The 15631-nt window shown below is 43.4% G+C and overlaps 2 protein-coding genes across 4 annotated transcripts in view; both read right to left on the bottom strand.

Moving 5' to 3' along the window:
* LOC118430062 (ephrin type-A receptor 5-like) overlaps positions 1-1274 on the bottom strand; it is a 154897-nt gene extending 153623 nt beyond the window's left edge. Inside the window, exon 1 of the mRNA XM_035840770.1 lies at positions 1131-1274. Coding sequence (XP_035696663.1) covers positions 1131-1215 — 85 coding nt within the window. The 5' untranslated portion in view covers positions 1216-1274. The remainder of the gene's footprint in view (positions 1-1130) is intronic.
* Positions 1275-7491: 6217 nt separating this feature from the next.
* Positions 7492-15631, bottom strand: part of LOC118430709 (transmembrane protein 201-like) — an 8954-nt gene continuing 814 nt past the window's right edge. Inside the window, exons 2-12 of one of the 3 annotated variants that reach the window (XM_035841714.1) lie at positions 15166-15321; positions 14552-14672; positions 12997-13179; positions 12364-12534; positions 11843-12081; positions 11309-11533; positions 10745-10956; positions 9964-10458; positions 8988-9161; positions 8318-8430; positions 7492-8090 (exon numbers count right to left, since the gene is read on the bottom strand). In XM_035841714.1, coding sequence (XP_035697607.1) covers positions 8318-8430; positions 8988-9161; positions 9964-10458; positions 10745-10956; positions 11309-11533; positions 11843-12081; positions 12364-12534; positions 12997-13179; positions 14552-14672; positions 15166-15296 — 2064 coding nt within the window. In that variant the 5' untranslated portion in view covers positions 15297-15321 and the 3' untranslated portion in view covers positions 7492-8090. Of the gene's footprint in view, positions 8431-8987; positions 9162-9963; positions 10459-10744; positions 10957-11308; positions 11534-11842; positions 12082-12363; positions 12535-12996; positions 13180-14551; positions 14673-15165; positions 15322-15631 lie in introns of all 3 variants that reach the window. The other 2 variants (XM_035841713.1, XM_035841715.1) reach the window with 2 other exon arrangements.

Raw genomic sequence — 15631 nt, 5'->3', positions numbered from 1 at the left:
GGCAGTGTTTAGGAGAAAAACTAAAAGGAAAACAAAAGAAAAGCCAGCACCAGTCCATGAGTCTGACGAGTACTGGGTCCTCATTTTATTAAACCCCATCAAGACCACTTCACGGCTTTTCGCTAGGCTTTGTGTGTGGGGACCATTTTCTATGGAGAGAAAAGCCACTGAAATTACATCTCTTCACGTAACGTGTTGCTTTTTACACCTTCTTAAAACCTTAGTTTAGGGGCGTCAGAACAATTCCAGAATGTGTTTTAAACGTAGACAACTGAAAGTCGAAAACGTCAAAAACAAAGTTGAGTCTCGGAGAGTTTTCAGTTGCACCGACATGCTCCAAATTAAGGCAAAGGAAACTTCTGTTTCATAACAACTTGTGCTGACTTTGATTTGCGTTTTCTGTCTGAAGAAAGTAAAGAAATATTATTTACAAACAGATATGCACTAAACTGTGACTTCTTTATCTGTAAAGGGTATCAAAAATAGAAGGATTTTGTCGGGCTCAAACGTTCTGTTTGTGTCTCGTCTGTACTTGTCAGTCTGTGAAAGCAGAAATTAAGGTTGACTCTAACCAAAACGGCGTTTCCTAAAAACATTCTCTGCACGCTAACGTCGCTAAACTAATGCCAAACTTGGCAGCGAGAGGGCGCGAACCCTTGCTTCTACAAGAAACACTCATCGACAGTCCTGATAACTTTGATGGAATTACGGGAACCGGCCTGCCCGGTGTTGGGGCTGGCACGTGCCCTGCATAAGTGAGGTGCGCCCGCCGGACGTGGGTCGGGGTGCCCGGCGGTGGGCCAGGCCCGCTAACACCGCCGGGCGACAATACCCGCTTCGCTAAACCGAGAACCGAGACAACCAGGGCACTTACGAAGACAATACAATCAGAAATATTATCAAATTTACCTAGATAATGATCCTTCCATGTCGTTAATGTATCTACGGAGAAACTACCTCCACTTTTAACACTGCAAAGTAGAAGGTCTTTTGAATGGGAGTGCTATCTGTTCAATAGCGATCGCAGTACTGGAGTTAGAACAAGTCGTTTTGCCACCGATTAACAACACAACAAGCCGCAATTTTTTGCCTACAACAAGAAAAGAGTATGAACTACGATATGAACTCACCTTCCGCCGCGAAAACTATCCAAATGTGTGTGAAAATACTCCAGTAACAGAGCGCCCAACTCCGGACCCCTCTACTGGTCGCCATTTTGACTAGACTGTGGGACGGACGGCAGGGGGCTGCTGTTCATACCTGGCCGCAGGGAGGCGCTGCAGACTGGTACTGTGGTCATGCACCATTGCGTATCCAAGCGTATCCTAACTTCTTGGCCTGAGGCCATGTTGATTTGATTATATGCATGACATCCACGCGCGCGCCAATTTTCGGCCATTTCCAACAACAAAAATGGAAAAAGTTTTCAACTGTGCTGCAAATCGTACAAATCAGCTGCAAAATGAGCAAATATATGCCGTAGATTGGACAACACATACTAATGTCATAAAATGCTAACGTCAATTCTGAGAGGTCAAAGAAGATGTGTAAAAGCAAAAATGAAGACTATATTGTTCAGTATTCCATACTCAACGTGTTTGGTTATTTGTTGAACCTTCCCAACCACTTAGATTTCATAATGAAGGCACTTTTTTGGAGGATCTCCAGAGGATGTCATCGATATATCAAATCAGCATGGCATACAGTAATGCTCACGGTCTACATAACAGGCTTGCCGTTTCAAATATCCACACGTCCCGATTTCCTATATGAGAGGAAAAGTATATTATTTTCTTCTGTTAGTTACTGCTGTTTTGGGTGTGTCTGTACGGTGTTAGCCTGAGAATAATCCTAATTAGGCCTACGTAATATTTCTTACCCGGGGCCCGGCCGGGCTGTTTGCGGAAACGAAAAATTGAATATGCCAATAAATATGCACAAGGCATGCTGTTAAATTATCTTGGTCCGTTTTGTATTTTGTTGTCTTCTATATCGAAGTTCCAAAACTGCCCGGCCGGTAGCCTGACTAAAATCGCGCTCCTAGCGGCCGGCCCTACAGTTACCGCTCGGGAGGGGGTCTCAGCCAGCGAAACACTGTGTTAAAACAGCCTACCCGACCGGGCCCCTTTGTGAAAATGTGACGCGAGCCTTACTCTGTTACAACTCTTGGTAAGCCCATAGGAGAAAATATAGGATAACCGATAAACTAGCTAAGATGACGTGTGTCTGCGTTTCGGCTCTGGATAGTTTGTGACGGGAAACAGGTAAGGTGTTGGCAGATAAAAGTCAAGGTCGACTTCCCAACCCCCCCAGTGGCTTTCCTAAGTGATACCACAGCAGAACTTCGGGTTTCTCTATCTTTTGTCCTAAAAAATCTTTTTCTGTATCTTTTGTCCGTGCGAAATTCTAAAACATTTGGGGATGGGGGTGGGTGCTGTTGAGGGCAATATTGTGAGAGAGAGAGAGAAATATCATACAACAGCTAGTGTCCAATTGCAACGTTTTTTCCCAGCTGAACGTGTAAGCAGTACAATGTCCACTTTTCTTACCGGCTCTCTCGTGCCCTTTTAAACATGTACAACGCATTTTACATTCTTGTATTTGGCAAACGTCAGAAATGGGTCGACTTAGAAACCTGATTAACGTACCAACAGCACTTATAGGGGACCTTCGACGTCTCCGGTGTTCAGCTGACAATGCATGCACTTTGTTGGCTGAAACAAGTGGTCAAAATTGGCCAAACGGGCCGGAGAAAAAAATTTGCTGAAGAAGTTAGTCCGTCGGATTTGAGGACATATAAGGGCCAACTGTATCTGGATCTATATAGCCAGTATATGAACCGTCCTTCGGCGCACACCAGCTTCGCAGGCACGCAGCGCTGCAGCAGCTGGTTATATTATATTATACTAAACGACCCGGCACACCTAAATTTTGCACATCTGTCTGCAAGTGGTCTTTAAAACTACCCAGAGAAGCTGCCCTTACTGTGCTTGCTGATAAGAAATCCCACGCTACGATAGTCCTGGGAAAACACGAATTTTGTTAACACATCAATCCTAGGTTGGTAACTCTGGTACTTGAAGGCATGACTGTTTCTTGTTCTTTTACTACTACCTTCTTTGGATGGCTAATACTTGCGGCGATTTCTATCTATTCAAATAGCATTGGAGAGGTCTGGTAAATACTAGACTGATCGGCACCAAATCCTCTTCGCCGTCGGAAACCAGGATTGACTCACGTAGACTTGCAGGCAACTTTCTATAGCTAAATTGACTTTAGATGTAGATTCCAAATAAGTCGCTTGGTGACGCTTTCGAGCAGGGGCAGTTGGGTCATTCACCGTTCTGTAACACGGACTGGACTCAACATGACGCGCGATTTACATCTCCGCTCTAGAAAGTATCATGATAAAAAGTGTTCAGTGGGATATCACAGTACACAGTATCCAACCGCTACGAAAGACCAAAAGTACAAAAGCTACGACGCCTCCGCAAACCCCAGCTGTGTTGTCCGCAAAGGCTGCGTCGAATCAAGGACGTTATAAAAGTCTTGTATAACGTCCTTGGTTTAATTCGCAGTATACAACTGAATTTACCCCTGTATGGATGTGGAGGCTCTTAAGATTCTCGGTGACTTACGTCTTGAAAAGGGAATTCGAAGGCTGCGAAGGCTGACGAAGGATCCTGGATAATTCGACAAGGCTGTTACCCTTTACAGTGCTGCCTTTCCGCGCTGCAGCGATCTGGACCTCAGGTGTACGATCGTTAGTTTAGCTTTGAGCTGTGGAGGCCTGCGAAAAGACAATTATTACGTTTAAGTCAACATGCTGCTGGCTTTGGCAGGCATACATTAAGCTAAGCGAAGAATGAATCGATTGCGATTTACATTAGATTCAAGTGGTCATGAATTCCGCATCGGCAATGGCCAGTCTGGACAGGGTTTGGACCAGCAGCAAGATCTCTGCGCAGACAAAGATGAGGCTCTACAACAGCCTCGTGCTGTCCATCCTTCTCTACGGGGCAGAGACTTGGACTCTCACTGCTGCCCAGGAGCGTCAACTCGACGCCTTTGATACTAAGTGCCAAAGGAGAATCCTGGGGATCATGTGGCATGACTATGTATCCAATGCCACCCTGCGCGAGACCACCAGTGAACCCCAACTGTCCAATAAGGTGCGCCAGGCCCGTCTACGGCTGTTTGGTCACATTGCCAGGACAGAGCCACCTCTGGAAACTGCTGCCCTTCTGAGGGAACCGACCCCACCCAACTGGTCCCGCCCCAGGGGCCGTCCCTGGCAAGGACAACTGAGGGACGACCTGAGGGCTGCTGGCCTCGACCTTACCACCGCCTGGGTGCTGGTCCTCAACAGACCTATGTGGAGATCCGTGTGTGCAGGCGCTACGCTCCATCCCGGAGCATGCGGACCTGAGTGAGAGAGAGTGAGTGGTCATGATTTATGTGGAATGGTGGAATTAAAATGAATACGGTATACGTAAAAGATCATGGAAATCCGCACCAAACAGCTTATGGGGTGTAACTAAGCCCGTCCTTGGTGCTGAACACTATCAAGACATGAGAAAATAAGTCTGTCCTTGGTGCTGAACACCATCCATATATGAGCAACTAGTCTGTCCTTGGTACTGAACACTGGCTTCATGAGCAACTACGTCTGTCCTTGGTGCTGTACACCATCAATACATGAGCAACTAAGTCTGTCCTTGGTGCTGAACACCATCAATACATGAGCAACTAAGTCTGTCCTTGGTGCTGAACACTATCAATACATGAGCAACTACGTCTGTCCTTGGTGCTGAACACTATCAATACGTGAGCAACTAAGTCTGTCCTTGGTGCTGAACACCATCAATACATGAGCAACTAAGTCTGTCCTTGGTGCTGAACACCATCAATACATGAGCAACTACGTCTGTCCTTGGTGCTGAACACTATCAATACGTGAGCAACTAAGTCTGTCCTTGGTACTGAACACTGGCTTCATGAGCAACTACGTCTGTCTTTGGTGCTGTACACTATCAAAACATGAGCAACTACGTCTGCCCTTGGTGCTGAACACTGGCTTCATGAGCAACTACGTCTGTCCTTGGTGCTGTACACCATCAATACATGAGCAACTAAGTCTGTCCTTGGTGCTGAACACCATCAATACATGAGCAACTAAGTCTGTCCTTGGTGCTGAACACTATCAATACATGAGCAACTACGTCTGTCCTTGGTGCTGAAAACTATTAATACATGAGCAACTAAGTCTGTCCTTGGTGCTGAACACTATCAATACATCAGCAACTACGTCTGTCCTTGGTGCTGAACACTATCAATACATGAGCAAGTAAGTTTGTCCTTGGTGCTGAACACTATCAATACATGAACAACTACGTCTGTCCTTGGTGCTGAACACTATCAATACATGAGCAACTAAGCCTATCCTTGGTGCTGAACACTATCAAAACATGAGCAACTAAGCCTGTCCTTGGTACTGAACACTATCAATATATAAACAACTAAGCCTGTTCTTGGTGCTGAACGCTATCAAAACATGAACAACTACGTCTGTCCTTGGTGCTGAACACTATCAATACATGAGCAACTAAGTCTGTCCTTGGTGTTGGACACTATCAAAGCATGAACAACTAAGTCTGTCCTTGCTGCTGAACACTATCAAAACATGAGCAACTAAGCCTGTCCTTGGTGCTGAACACTATCAATATAAACAACTAAGTCTGTTCTTGGTGCTGAACACTATCAAAACATGAACAACTAAGTCTGTTCTTGGTGCTGAACACTATCAAAACATGAACAACTAAGTCTGTTCTTGGTGCTGAACACTATCAATACATGAGCAACTAAGCCTGTCCTTGGTGCTGAACACCATCAATACAAGAGCAGCTAACTCTGTCATTGGTGCTGAACACTATCAAAACATGAGCAGCTAACTCTGTCCTTGGTGCTGAACACTATCAAAACATGAGCAACTAAGTCTGTCCTTGGTGCTGAACACTATCAATACATGAGCAACTACGTCTGTCCTTGGTGCTGAACACCATCAATACATGAGTAACTAAGCCTGCCCTTGGTGCTGAACACCATCAGTACATGAGCAGCTTCGTCTGTCCTTGGTGCTGAACACCATCAATACATGAGCAACTAAGTCTGTCCTTGGTGCTGAACACTATCAATACATGAGCAACTACACCTGGCCTTGGTGAGAACTATGTCTGGCCTTGGTGTCGAACATCAATAATACATGCGCAACTAAGTCTGTCCTTGGTGCTGAACACTATCAATACATGAGCAAATACATATGTTTTTGGTGCTGTACACCATCAGTACATGAGCAGCTACGCCTGTCCTTGGTGCTGAACACTATCAATACATGAGCAATTACATCTGTCCTTGGTGTTGAACATCATCAATACAAACCAAATGTTTACATTCATAGCCCGTGGACGGCTGCTTAAATAGCCCTCTGTTACCGTATAGAGCCCTAAGACCGATTTGTTTTGGGTGACGTGAACCAAATGTTTACATATATAGCCCGTGGTCGGGCGCTTCTCGGTCGGACATCCGCTCTCTTTGTATGTTTGATGTTTACAATATCTCCATATAGAGCCATAACACCGATTTTTGAGGGTGACGTGAACCAAATTCTCTGCTCTTCTTTCTGTGTATGTTTGTCATTTACGATATCTCCATAGAGCATTTGTGCAGCTCGATTTGTTGAAGGTGCTAGTTCGGCCCGTCCCCGTTTGTTTGTCTTCTACGAGACAAGCTTCTCCATTGAGTTTTAAAAAATTCATGAAGGTGACGAGAACCAAGTGTTTGCATTCATGAGTGCATAGAGCTTGCTTCGTGGAGATGGAGGGCTGCACGAGCAACCTCCATGAGGGAGCTCCTCCATGGAGGTTGCTCGTGCAGCCCTTTCTCGCCGTGCTCTGCAAACATTAGGCGATACCTTGAAGGCAATGCTCTACCTCCAGAAAAGCTTGACAATGATGACTGATATCCTTGGACACAAAGCAGTGCACCTTGCTGTTGCCCAAACCTTGATCGCTCTGAGCGAAGTCTGGCTTGACCTTGGGGACTATGATAAAGCTTTTTGCCTTGTATGGCGGGCAAATAAGATGAAGAAACAAATACATTAAGATTAGCTTCTCTTGGGGTCTTGTGGTTAGCACGCCTTCTTTTGGATGGCAAAGCTAAGAGCTTGAATTCGTTTGTGGCATACAATGTATGTCAATATGCGGTTTATGTACTTGGATTTTGCGCATGTCAGATGAAAAGTGGATCCTGCGAAAAGATCTCTGCAACAGACCCGAGTCAGCTTACAGATGTGCCCTATGTGGCAGAGACTGTCATTCTCATATAGGACTGTTTAGCCACATCCACGCTGTAGAGCTGATATCAATTAGGATTTTACCATGGTCAATATTGACTGAAGGAGGCCATATGGTGTACTTGTATTTTGGAATGTCACAAGACTTTCACATTTTAGGAACAAAGCTTATAAGAGTTTAATTTTTCTTTCCTTTTTATACAGAAAGTATGAAAGTAACAAATTGCTCCACTGCACTGGTAACATCTACTGATCATGATTTGTGTGGTAACCTTAATGTTAGCGAGGTTACGAGTTACACACTTGCAACAGTTTGAAGCCTGCAGTATATCATGGTATTTTTTGTAATCATTAACTTGATATCTCGTCATCGTCATGCGTACATGTATATAAGCTCAAACCAAAAGCATCACTGATTGTTTCTACATTGTATATCACATGCCTTGTAGCATTGTTTAAGTTTATCAACTAATATTGAAACTAGACTAAACTAGATTTGGGTACAATCTAAAACTTTTTAAGACAAGGGTAAATAAACATCTGTCTTCAGAATCCAGTACTGTAACTCAAAACGCATATTAAGTGGTTCCATGAGCCTTGTTTTGCAGTGAACTTCAAGTAAACAAAAAAATGAATAAACATGCACATTCTGAAAGACAGATGTATATGTAGTAATGATGTATGATGTAGCAAATACAATATTTTTCTTCACACCACATGTAGTTATGCAGGGTTGTAGCCAGCCTGAAATCATTTTCCGTCCCCTCAATTTTGAATCCCAAGGCGCGAAACGTTGCAATGTTTCTAAGGTGACTCGGGTGAACATTTTGAAATCTCAGTTTCATTATATCTTTTCATATCAATTTTTGTCCGTCACAGAGGACGGAATGGTCAAAATCTGTTCCGGCCCCAGCTGCAAAAATCCGTCAAAGGACGGAAGGACGGGTGCTGGCTACAACCCTGTAGTTATGTCTGATAAGAAGACAGAAACTGCATGATGACGTAAGCCACCAGAACTGTGTTGCAGCCAACACTCAGGCCAAACAGCCATCTCCATGCAAATGAGCCTCCAACTGGATCTGTAACAACAATAAAGGAGAAAAGGTCATTACTGGAAAGGACATTAATCAAACAGCTTGGAAAAAAGTCATGGTTACAGAATAGTTTCAACTTACTGATTTCCTTAGTTCTGAATGTACGGTAACATTTGATACAAAAAAATGATGCCAAACTACACTTAGTCTATCACTATTGCAGTTGTAGTTTGTATGAACATATATTGACAGGTGCAATAGCTAGTGCTTGCTTTGCATTTGGGAGGTTGTGGGTTCAAACCCGGGTAGGATCATACTGACAAATAGCCTGACTAAAATCGCGCTCCTAGCTGCCGGCCCTACAATTGCCGCCGCCCTATAGGAGGAGGGAGTCATTAACCCCAGCCAGCAAGGTCCATTTGGAATTTCCACCAGAATGTGGCACAAAGTTTGCAAATTCTTCATTCTGACTGGTTCTGCTTGATTCCTGCTGATTTGGTTTAAGTGTGAAGGCTCTTTATGACACAGCAACAGATGAATTCTCCACTAAGACTATGATACTCTAAACCACCACCTTGCAAGTTGTTACCCACTATAACCACCTGCTGGTTTTTGCTGCTGAGAAACTGGTCGCCACGGGTTTTCTGCCTGATCGGTGGTCGTGCTGTGTACGCGACAGGACGACGTCGTGTTCCCGCCATCGCTGCTGCCGGCGTCGCTGCCTGACACGCTGCCACTCCCGTAGGCAGAGGACGTCTCGTACTGAACATCCGCTGCTGCAGATAATAACAAACAAAAAATGGTTTCGTTGATGAAAGTTTCGTTGATGAAAGTTAGACATCCAGGTAATAAGATACGCCAAAAAGCAGTTACTCAAGCAACTGGATATTGTTTTAGAAATGGTCAGATGTTTCAGCAAACCATCCGGTATCTTTTGTCAGTATCACTGTCAGTGTCATGATCACCCTGTTGCTTGAGTAACTGCATACTGAAAGTTTGCTTACTTTCACAGTGTTTTTCTTCTGGTATAAAGGAGATGCAGGCTTTCACTCCAGGACTGGGTACCACTGTTCCAGTAAAAGAAAGTTTTTTTCTTGTTGGACCAGTCCAGAAAGATCGGACCTAAAGAAAAATCAGTGAACCTGATACGCTCCCACTTCCGTACTGAATATCCGCTATAGCAGAGAAATAATGATACTTGTAAGTTCCCTTACTTTCAGTGCTTTTTTTTTGCGTTAGGAGGGAGAAGAAGGTATAAAATCCTTGCCTATTCTGTAGTATATTGGAAATGCATATTACAGTGTCAATGACTTTGTATTGGAAAGGTCACTGAAAACATTATGAGAATGAATTTCATGATTTACAGTCCTGTTGGAAATAATACTTCCAATTTAGTACAGAGAGTAACAAACCTTCTCTGGGGAATGAAACGACCAAAGAAAAACAAAGAAAACGAACTGAATGTTGCCAAAAGATCTTTAAATCAAAATCATCAAGTCAAGATCGTGTACACTTTGTGATTTAATCAGCCCTTTGAAGACCTGGCCCTTTCAGTATCAGCAATGAGTCATCCCTTACCTTCCTGTTCCAGTGGGGTTGTTAGTGGTTCCTCCCCCTCAGAGAAAAGCTGCCTGGGTCTCTTCCTGATCTCCCCATCGTCATGGATACTCAACGACTTCACACCAATCAGCTCCCGCGATGGGCTCTGCCGGGCACGGCGTGATGGAGGCTGGAACTTGGCTGGGCTGATGATTGGTCGCTGCGATCGATAGCGGAGTGAGCTCGTCGACATGCCAAAAAGTGGCGAACTCCTTCCGAACTGTGGACTCCTACCAAACTGCGGCAACGTTGCGTCAGACTGCGGTGAATATCTTGCCATTTCTGGCGGATTTGAGTCTAACTGCGGTGAGTTTCTCCCTAACTGTGGCAAGGCTGTTTCGAATTGTAGCTTAGTTCTACTTGTTTCTGGTAACGTTGTGTCCAGTCGTGGAGACATGTTTGTAAATTGTGGCGATGTTTTTCTGGAGTCTGTGAAAAGGGAGGCTGGTGAACTGTGGGTCAAACCAAATGGTCCTGTGGAGGGGGGTGGGGAGAGAAAGACACCATGGATTAAATGAGGACTCAAGTAAAAAAACAATCGTCAGGAAATTCAACCTGCAAAGCTGGTGCGTTACTTGGAAGGGTGGTTATGCCAGCTATATACAAAAACTGGTATGTTACGCCGAAGGGTGAATATACCAGCTATACAGATACTGAAGCTGACCAGTGTGTTAACGGAAGGTCAGTTATACCGGCTGTATAGAAACAGATTTGGAAAATGTTATTTAGAACTAGTCAACAGTGAATTACAAAATCATACCTGCATAACTGTGTGAACTTCTGCAGCTCTGCTTTCCTATAGACAGGGTATCGAAGTTGTCTGGCACTGGGGCTCTGTTGGGGGTTTGGCGAACACTTTTAAGAGGTGAGCGAGGTCTGGGTGTGGAGTAAGCAGAGGTACTGGGGGTAGAAGGAACACTTGGAGGAGACCCACTCAGATAAGATGCATCGCTTCCCCATGGAGACAAGGGCCTGGAAGGAAAAGTGTGTGTAAAATAGGGCTGTGTACCTAAATACCTGTACCATATTTATAAAATTGTTTAGGTTTGGACCTAAACATCTGCGTACCTTACCTGTACCTGCCCCTAAATAAACTAAAGCACAAGTGAACACCACTTTTTAAGACTACAGATGAGTTACCAGTAATTCCAAATCAACGACGACAAAATTTGTGATTATCTTGCAGTTGAGACTTCAAAAAACTTGCAAAGATTCAAATATGTAATTTCCCATAGTCCTAAGAACTGCAACCCTTTCTGGTGCATGTCGGGTGGGCAACATAGCCACATAGGCTTGGAATCATGAAAAGATAAACAAAAATTACCTTAATGTTTCTGTTTTTTTTGGTCGTGGCACCTTTTTGCTTTTCCCAAAGACACAGAGTAGAGTGGACAGGAGGCTGGAAATACTGATGGCTATGTAACACCACTTCTGGACCCCAGGGGTTAGGATCCCCACCCCTGGGGTTAGCTTCCCCACCCCCCAGGGGATGTGCACCACTAGGGTCAGCAGCCACAGCAACACACATAGTGCATCTCTTCTCCTCAACCTGAAAAGAAAGATATTATTAGATACCTTAAATTAAGTGATGAAAATTTTGGGGTGGTTTAATGTTCAGTTATTCTAGTAGCCTCTTCATCGGAAAATCAAAACCATGACAAAAATGCTTCTTCTGTCTTCTATCTGCCTACCGGTTTGTTTCAACCAAGAAGTTAAAACAACATTGAACTCTATTTCTCAAATCAATCCTAGTGAACTTAAAGACGTTAACATCATCTGGCATGAATTTTCTGTGCACCTCTTCTCAAAAACAGATTAAAAGCACTGATAGTTTAAGAAACTACCGGGGTACACCAACCTGTCTTTTCCAGCCAATAATACAGCAATGAGTTTGACGAAGAGGCCAACGAACACCACCGTGTATAAGGTCTCCGTCTGAACAACATTGTGCAGGACATCTGGCAACTTCTTCTGAAGGTTTTCTGGCAACATTTTACTCCTGAGTAGGTTTAGCAGCACCAATGTCACTGCCACTGTGGCTGCTGCAAGCCTCAGAATGGTGATGTGTGCCGGGGTCTTCACAGTCAGCAGTGCCCCCTGTTGGAATGAAAACGAACTGCATGAACCCAATTACTCAATACTGTACTGGAAAATATTGACACTTTCACTGTGGTTTCATTTTCTTGTTGACCTTTCCACTGCAAATTAATGATGTGATTATGTGTTTCAGATTTATTACAAATGAAAATGTAAAACACCGCAAAAAAAATCTTTTGCCATCCTACGGTAAAAGTCAACCGCTACGAAAGTTAATGAATTTACAATATGAAATATAATTCTAGGAAATACGTATGATGATTGGAAACTGGAAGGACTCACTGCATAGTTGCGGGGGTGGAAGGTCCGCAGACGGTCCCCCATGAAGCCTGCCAGGATGGTTTGGTCCTGTCTGCGCAGGTGACAGCCCACGGCCACCTGGCAGGGCCCGCACAGCTGGTACAGCTGCTCCAGGTGCCACCTGTAAGCCTCCACCTCCTCATCATAGCTACCCTGGACATAAACATGACAATTTACCAAAAAATTGATTTTTTATTGGATGAAAATAGTGGTTTAATCCATTGACAATGTCCAACTAGAAAAACCTCTGTAAGCCTCTACCTCCTCATCATAGCTATCCAGGAAAAACATGAAAGTTTTACCAGAAATAAATTTGTTGAATGAAAACAGTGGTTTTAATTTATCAATTGACAATGATGCCTGAGTACCATCCTCCATAGTGACCGCTGGCTCAATATTGAGCCAGTGGTCACTACAGAGGATGGCACTCAGGCTATTGACAATGTACAGCTAGAAAAACCAGGCACCCATTTTTACACCTGAGTTGAGTGAGAAAGTTGTGTTAAGTGTCAAAACATCTAGCCAGGAATGTCAGGAACCACTCCAATCAATTGACACTCCTATACGGTTAGAGGACGAAAGTAAACAAACAAATAAATACACAAGTAAACAAACCTCGTCTGTTGGCACAAACTCTGCCAGCAGCTGCACCTTCAGCGCCTGGTTCCTGTTGCAGCTGGGACAGAGGATGTTCCAGGTGCGCGCAGGTGCGGCTCCAGCTGCAGGCACAGCCGACACCCGGTCGTAGTTCAGCTCCTCGTGATGTTGGGCTGGGATGGGCTTGTTATAGTCATCGTCCTGGGGCAAACAGATTCAGTAGTATGATTCATATTTTTGCTATACTTACCAAGAGTAAAGGAAAATTATGTTTATAAAAACACAACCACAAACACCTATGGTATGCCAATTCTACAACTACAGTCTGACAACAGTACAATTACAGTATTAACAGTAAACGTTAATGGCCACAGTAGAACTACATTTGTAGTACTGACAACTGAACTGTCTGACTACACTACAACTACAGTAAGACTACGGTATTACCACAATGCTATTAAAGGACAACAGTACAACCACAGTATAACTACAGCATGACAATAGCACAACTACAGTATAGTACAATTACAGTGACTAAAGTATAAAACACTACACTTATCTACAATATGGCAACTGTTTGACTACACTACAACTTTAGTTTGACAACAGTATGATAACTGTTTGACTACACTTCAACTATGGTGATTACTGTACAGTATTACTGACAATGACAATGAAGTTTATTGCATATTCATGCCCCATTGGGGCTAAATGCAGTCAGTTTGATACATAGTAAGTAATCGGAAAGCTATACATATATATTACAGTTTACATGCTTCTTCTCTCTTCTTAAAACATGCGTGGACGAGCTTACAGAGTTTTTCCAGTATATCGTTAGATGATGACATAAGGTATTTGAACAGATTTTCCTTCATCAGGTGCGCATATTTTTTTATCTATATGTGTAGCATTAGCGAATGCATTTCGCAGATCTTTGTACAGCGAACACTCTAGGACAAAGTGTATTTCGTTTTCTACATACATGAAACTCTTATCGCAAAATATACATAGTCTATCATCAGGAGGAGTTCGGTTATATCTACCAGCTTCAATTTCCAGTGGATAATCGCTTATCCTTAGTTTGGTCATGGCCCGGCGATATCTAAAATTTGCTATATCCAGATATTTTTCTCTTTCATACGAATGCTTTAATTACTACAATGCCACAAAAGTATGACTACAGTATGCAGGGCTCGAAATTCATTTTTGGGATTAGGTGCACTGGTGCACCCAGCTTAAAAAATTGGGTGCACCAAAAAATTTTTGGGTGCACCACTTAAATTCAAGTAATAATTATAACTTAATGATAAAACTTAGTTACAAGTTATCAAATTCTTAAACAAGTAGTTACCATCACAGACATTTATATTATCTTTTTAACACTTAGATGTCAAGAATATGATGTATACTGGTATACTTTGACATCTTTACATACATAAACGTAAGAAGATATTTGGGTGCACCCTGTGCACCCACAGAAAATACTTGGGTGCACAGCTCCAATTTTGGGTGCACCTGGGCGCACATGCACCCAGTATTTCGAGCCCTGGTATGAAAACAGTGTAAAGCTAACCTCCTGAAAGCCGTTGTACTGGTCACAGTGTGGACAGTCCCAGCAGTTCTGGTTACCGTGGGGAACCGTACAGTCGGTCTGACAGAACCAACAGTTCACCTCCACATCAGCAGGGGGGCTTCTACAACACACATGTTAACGTTTAAGGTCAGTTATTTTTCAATCTCCTACCGTAGGATGAGATTGTATAAAAAGCTGCCAGAGGAGTGATGCCGGACTAGGCGTGTGTACAGTGACTGATGACTCCATTTGGCCAGCTGTACTCCTTGGCCAGCTTTAACACTAACACATGACACTGATAAATCTGCCTGGAGATTTAGCTTTTCTTCTAGCAGTAAGAGGATGTACTATGTATTATAGAAACTTGTAACTTTCCTTCTCCAATGGTACAGCCATTACTGTTAAACACTTTGTCCAGTGTACTTGATTATAACAAGGAGGTTATAGGGAAGCTATACCCTCCTTCATTATAATCAATGGTCAGCTTTATATGATGTACTCAAATCAGTAGAATTGTACAATATGAAAAGGAAAAGAGGACAAGTGGATAGAGCAACACTTATTGACGATGAGTTTAAGTATTCATACAATTGAATGAATGAATCTTGCCCGACCTAAAAACCTTCTTCACCAGCAGACCCACGACCACCAGGACCACAGCTGCTGTTGTCATGGCAACTGTTGTACTGTGACCATCACCAAAGTCAAAGTCAAAGCTGCTCGTTGTGTTGGACCCCTTCTCCATCGTGGCAGACCTACATGTACAGCTCCTACAAGTTCAGGAGTAAGACATTATTAGCAGGGTTATTAAAGCTTGTACGAAATCGAAATACAAACACCAATTTGTCTTTCACTTTCAGAAAGGATGTAAAACAGATATTGAGGAGGTGCCTCAAATAATGTAAATCGGCCTCATTACTAAAAAAAATGGGTATCAACTGGCTGCAAATAAACACGGTATTTATTAATCTCCAAGCAGATCTTGCTGTGGCAAATGGGAAGGAGTTTAGCCGGCAGAGGAGTTATTGTTCGCTGTGGCCAATAACTCCTCTGCCGGGCAACGCCACTACAACCTTGTAC

This window comes from Branchiostoma floridae, chromosome 14 (assembly GCF_000003815.2).
Source record: "Branchiostoma floridae strain S238N-H82 chromosome 14, Bfl_VNyyK, whole genome shotgun sequence".
Taxonomy (NCBI): domain Eukaryota; kingdom Metazoa; phylum Chordata; class Leptocardii; order Amphioxiformes; family Branchiostomatidae; genus Branchiostoma; species Branchiostoma floridae.
The sequence above is the reverse complement of the archived record's forward strand: the minus strand, read 5'-3'. Positions and strand labels throughout refer to the sequence as shown.